Raw genomic sequence first — 6,000 nt, 5'->3', positions numbered from 1 at the left:
GATCTGGGCTGCTGCTGCAAGTAAGTATTTAGATTTTTGAACAGTAACCCTTATAAGGAATTGGGGAAAAAAAATAAAAATAAAATTTCTCCTCACAATTATGAAGTATTTTTCCACAAAATAAACTAATCAATAATTTGATCCAAAATGGAAGATGATTAAATCCTTATTACCCATCCTTCATTTTAAATGAAAGCAAAAAAAACACAAGCATAACTCACATTAGTTTACTTGAAAATATAAAAAAATACATTGACAGTTACATTATCCATTGAGCACAAGAACAGAGTGATCTGTTACATCCCCATCTGTAATACAGAATGACACAAAGTGGATCTGTAACCCTAAAAGAAACCCTTCCTTCCCCTCCCTGCAGCGATGAAAGTGACCTTCTCCTTGAGCACAGCTGAGGTGTGTTAGTACAGTCCATCCTTCTCTTTTAAAACGCTCGCATCTTTGAATCAATCAGAGTCTCCTTCCTCCACTCCTACCGCGCCCACCACACCAGCCAGCTCCTCCTCGCTGCCTCGCAGACGATCCCCTGGAAACAAAAAAACAAACTCTCTGATCACTCGGATTCATTCAATAAATTCTTCAATCACTTGTTACACTTTAAACCTCGATGCTGTTTGTTGACCATGACGAGGGCCGGGACATCACCAGAGGCCCCGCGATGCCACATTATCACGACAGTGGAGTCACGATACGACAATACTGAGATTTCAAAACATTGTGATATTCTGAGAATTTGGAAACATCAAAAACAACTTTAACTAAATCAAGAACTAATAAAATAAGAAAACATTATCAGACAAGTCATCTAACTTCAGTGTTTTCTACAAAATGCTTAACACTGTGATCAAAGTAAAACCCTGTAAAAGGCTGCATGCACAGTATGACATGTATGTTGTGTAATGTTAGTGTATTATGATAAACAATATCAATGTGTAAATCATAACAAAACAAACTGTACATACATTGAATCGATGGAAACCCGAGCAGTAAAACGGTGTTTTGTGTTCTGCCTGACAGCTTCGCAGCTATTTATAGTGTATTACACATCAAAGCAGAAATCACAGCCACAGATTTTATCAGGTGGCGTCAAGCCTCAGTGGAGTCTGGAGACCTCAAAGCAATTAGCCTGATAATTCACACCCAGCCCAGACTTGCTCGTCTCTGAGGTGTCTGAAACAAGCAGCGATTTAAAAAAAAAAAAAAAAAAGGAGAAATACTGACGGATGAGCTCAGCGATGGCTCTCTGTGTTCTCCTCTCCAGCTTCTCTAGTTTCTTCGCCACGTCACGCTTTAGATCCCTACATTCACAATGACAATAAAATGATAGGAGTCAAAATGAGGTCAGCTTCAGTTCGATATAATTCAAGCATCACACAGGTTCAAAAACTATATATATATATATATATATATAAAGTCCTACCAGTCTGGTTTTCTTGGGGCAAGGTTGGCCAAATCCTAAAGAAAGAAAAGACAAGAGTAACACAAATTCTACGACCAGGAGACTTCATCACAGAAAACGTCACTTAAGCAGGAAGGAGTACTCACCACCTCCTCGATAATGGGCTCAGGATTAGCAGCTTCTAACTGGTCTCTAACTTTATCCTCCACTATAAACAAAGCGTAGTACTTATCAGTCATTTACCATGTTTGATTGTATTACTTTTCTGGATGTTACATCATGAAAGTTTGATATCAAAAACAAACAGAAGGGAGCAGCGACGTAAATATCACCCAAAGGTTTGGATTTTCTAATGGAAGAGTTCGAACCTGATGCGGGTTTGGCATTGGGCACCCGTCTCTCCTTAAGCTCTTCATCCTCTGGGGTGTAATTCCTCAGCTTCAGCTCTCTGAGGAAAGAAGTTCAGAGGAATGTTTTGTCACTTTTAAACCAGGAGGCCTCATGAGAGAGAATAAAGGGTACGTTTCCAGTCGGCAGTGCTCTCTGACGACACTCTCGCAAACGTCCAGGAGGTGGCAGTGTGGCCAAATATATCGCACCAGAGACTGAGCAGCAGAAAAGACCATCTGCACACCCTGCACAGCTGCACATCGAATGTCTAGCGGGGGGCCGGGATAATGTCCCTCTTTATTCCCTGTGATTAACATGTCCCACCTGTGCCCGGGCACAGACTTGCAGCAAACAGCTGAGGAATGCTTCCCTTGATGTTGAATCACGCCGTCTTTCATCACATCTCTGCACTGAGGAATTCTTGGCGAGCTTCGGTCGACATCTCAACAGATCACACACACACACACACACACACACACACACACACACACACACACACACACACACACACACACACACACACACACACACACACACACACACACACACACACACACACACACACACACACACACACACACACACACACACACACACACACACACACACACACACACACACACACACACACACACACACACACACACACACACACACACACACACACACACACACACACACACACACACACACACACACACACACACACACACACACACACACACACACACACACACACACACACACACACACACACACACACACACACACACACACACACACACACACACACACACAGAGAGAGAGAGTCCAGAGTCAGAGGTAAACTATTGTCTGACCAGGCGCTGACCGAGACGGTCATCAACTGTTGCGAGCTTAGCATGCATTTGTGATGAAGCTGGAGAGAATACACGGCTGATACATTCATCATGCCCCTCTGCTGCCAACAGACAGACCCATGCCTTGTACGGGTATGGGCAGGAATGCAAGTCATGTTCCGTCTGCGGACCGAGGTCCACTCCTAGTTCACACATCTCTGCCTCCTGAATCTTAAACATGCCCTTCACTCATCCTTAAATAGAATCCCTACGCCTCTTCTTTTACCCCTTTCAAAAAGTCTGCACCAGGATGTGTGGACAGTTTTTCTATCTAGTCTAGTCTGTCTAGTCTACATGAGTCACACACTACGTTTTTTTTGTTGTTGTTGTTTTTTTAAACACTTTACTTCTGCAAATCATCGGAATTTACACCTGAAACAAAACTGGAATAAAAAAAACAAAACTGAAATGACAGATAAAATATGAAATGACCACAAAAATATCAGAGAGCAAACAAGATGAGATTTGCAGGGACTTTGACTTTTTTTTTTTTTTTAAAACGCCTTCCCTCTCATCCAACTGTGGATCAGAACCAGAGTGATTCTTTCAACATCGAGTCCTGGACTCAGAAATAACCGAAGAAGAAATAATCCGGACAATAAATCGACAAACCATCAGGAAGTGACGACGACCAGGCTGAGTGATACTGAGCCTTTGAAAAAAGGAACTCATCAGTGTTTCTAACCACACACGACTGGGCGCTGAGAAAAGCAGAGACCTCGCCTATGTAGAGAGGAACAAAGACTGAGTGAGGGTCATATAGGCTTCAACATACATCTCTCTGTATATTATGGACTACATACAGCGGTGTTCCTCTTTCAGAGTTTGGCTTCACTCTTGTTCGATGAACCTTTGGAGTGTGTTTACAAGATTTCCACTTTAAGCAAGCTGTTGTATCAACAGATATACGGCCTTTATCTTTAGCTTTAAAGAAGGTTGTACATGAAGCATGTCTCAGTATGTCTTTCCATTTTGAGTCACCTTCATGAGTAACAACATCGCAGTCTGGGACAATAAAAGCAGCATTAATGTCACTGCGTCAGCCCGTTCTCAATAAGTGTGTTCTTGGGATGGATTTATTAAAAACACTGGAAGTGAACAGAGACTGCACAAAGTAATCAGGAGGAAACATTCCATTGAATATCTTTTGTGCTAAGTGGACGTTTTTCCTCTAAAGCTTGTGACCTGGGAGACGAGTTTTCAATCTCAGCACGCCTTTTTTTGTCTTGTGTCAAATAAACGAGGACCATAAATATTACAAAGAATGTAAAGGATGTAACAAAAAAAACATTTAAGGTCTAAGCATAAGAAAGTGTGTGTGTGTGTGTGTGTGTGTGCGTGTTGAACCTGATGGGGGCGCTAAACAAATAGTGAGCAGATCCCTCAACATCGTTAGAAATCAACCTCTGAGGAAAGAAGATCATCAAGGCTCAACTTTTCTGCCATCGCTGCCCGCAAATGACAAGCTGTTCATCTATTTAAAACAACATAATCATAAACAACATGGCGACATAGTTAACATGTCCCGCAGAGGGTCAACAGCCCGCTCATGTCCATTTAATGCCTTCAAAGTTTGACATCACCTCTTTTTCTCTTAGCTGTCTGTTCACTGGATGCTGCCAAGCCACTCGAGTGTTTACACATTTCCACTTCAAGCAAACTGTTGCATCAAAGAGAGCCGGTGATAAATTCAGAGGGCTGACAAAAGTGTACTCAAAAGTGTTTAGAGTGACCTGTGGAGGAGGAGCTGCAGCTGCAGCAGAGTGTTTGAATGTTTACACTGACATCAAACTACCTGCTGCCTTTCACCTGAGAGAGAGAAAAAAAAAAAAAAGAACTTCAGACAACGATCCACCTTTACACGAGTCACGCAGATCGCTAAAGATTCAATAGGTCAGTATTTTCACTTGTTATTCCCCTGACAAATAAAAGCGTTCCTTTGCGTCTATATAAAGACAGCAGCCGTAAGAAAGATGTGGCCACGCATCATGCTGTGTTTGGAGCCTGTTTCTGGAATATGCTTACAGGAATGTGTGACACAAAAAAAAAAAAAAAAAAGTGTTGCTCAGGTTTTTACTGTTTCCACGGATCTTGATCCTTCATTTAAACAGCAGCAACTGAAAGGGAAACATGTCGTTTTTCCCTCACGCCTTGGTTTGGCAATTCGATCACCCATGAAACTTTAATAACATTCGCAAGACACACGACACTCCCACCCTGCTACAAATGTGAGTCTTGACTTAACAGACCTCAGACTAAATAAAAAGTACAGCCAACACCGACCTTTATCTTCACTGACAAACACTGTCTATATGAAGCCTTCAAACTCTGAGAGGAGAGAGAGGAGAGAGATCTGTCCTGTTGGACTGGAGGAAAAACAGCGGCACTCCCTCAGTGCTGTCAGTTCAAAGTCATTAAATATAAACAATGGAAAAAAAAAAGCTCCTGTAGGACAGGAAAGATAGCTGCTCCTTCCTAATAACTAAGACACACAGTTGAGTGAGCTGTGGGATATTTGAGCAGCTATTAACACGGGGCTGGCATCCAGCACAGCGTAAACACTCACGCAGTGTCACAACCTGAATCGAGACAGGCTCACTTGTACAAACAGATGGTGTCCAGATACATGATCTGATGTTGTGATGATATACTTCCAGATCAGTTTCAGTTCAGTTTTTTTTTTTTTTTTTTTTTAAACATTTAGTTTGGTGTGTGTGTGAACTAACCTGTGCCTCTCAGAAGCCTCCTCCTGTAGTGAGGCCTTTTTTCTTTCTGGTTCTCCATCCTCCCCTTGCCCCTGTCGATATATCACAACAGGAATTGTTAAAGCACACAGTTCTGTGTTCTGTTGTAGTGACTTTACATGAACACTGACATTGACACAAGACAAAGGCAGAAAAAAACAACAACAAACAAACATTTGAAATGTGAACCATTTCAGAGAAGTTACAGTTTATGCACAAGACAAGACATTTCAACAGTTCAAACACATCAAAATGTTCTCCAGCTTTATTATTCTGGACACTTTTCTATCTAAGCGATGAGGTAGGCCCCCCCCCCAAAAAAAAAAAAAAAAAAAAAGGAGCAAACTAAATGATAAAAAAAAAAGCCTTGTAGAAATTCAAAAAAAGATCATATTGACGCCGAGGGAACAGTGGCAAACAATGACAATCGAACCCCTCCCATCTTGCATTTTCCTGAAGAGGCTTCCTGTCCACCTGCTAGAACAATTCAGTCGACTGGCTCACTCTGAAGCGTGCAGCAAAAGGGAAACAACCCAGAGCTTCAGGAATGTCAACAGTCGTTTATCAAAAAATG

At 41.9% G+C, this 6,000-nt stretch overlaps 1 protein-coding gene across 3 annotated transcripts in view; it reads right to left on the bottom strand.

Moving 5' to 3' along the window:
* Nucleotides 1-213: 213 nt before the first annotated feature.
* The window catches only part of ccdc12 (coiled-coil domain containing 12), a 141,894-nt gene continuing 136,107 nt past the window's right edge, over nucleotides 214-6,000 (bottom strand). For all 3 annotated transcript variants that reach the window (XM_079342945.1, XM_079342946.1, XM_079342944.1), the window contains exons 3-8: nucleotides 5,409-5,479; nucleotides 1,783-1,862; nucleotides 1,561-1,622; nucleotides 1,436-1,470; nucleotides 1,237-1,313; nucleotides 214-541 (exon numbers count right to left, since the gene is read on the bottom strand). In XM_079342945.1, coding sequence (XP_079199071.1) covers nucleotides 462-541; nucleotides 1,237-1,313; nucleotides 1,436-1,470; nucleotides 1,561-1,622; nucleotides 1,783-1,862; nucleotides 5,409-5,479 — 405 coding nt within the window. In that variant the 3' untranslated portion in view covers nucleotides 214-461. The remainder of the gene's footprint in view (nucleotides 542-1,236; nucleotides 1,314-1,435; nucleotides 1,471-1,560; nucleotides 1,623-1,782; nucleotides 1,863-5,408; nucleotides 5,480-6,000) is intronic.

Source organism: Symphodus melops, assembly GCF_947650265.1.
Source record: "Symphodus melops genome assembly, chromosome: 5".
Taxonomy (NCBI): domain Eukaryota; kingdom Metazoa; phylum Chordata; class Actinopteri; order Labriformes; family Labridae; genus Symphodus; species Symphodus melops.
This window is presented reverse-complemented; position numbering and strand designations above follow the sequence as displayed.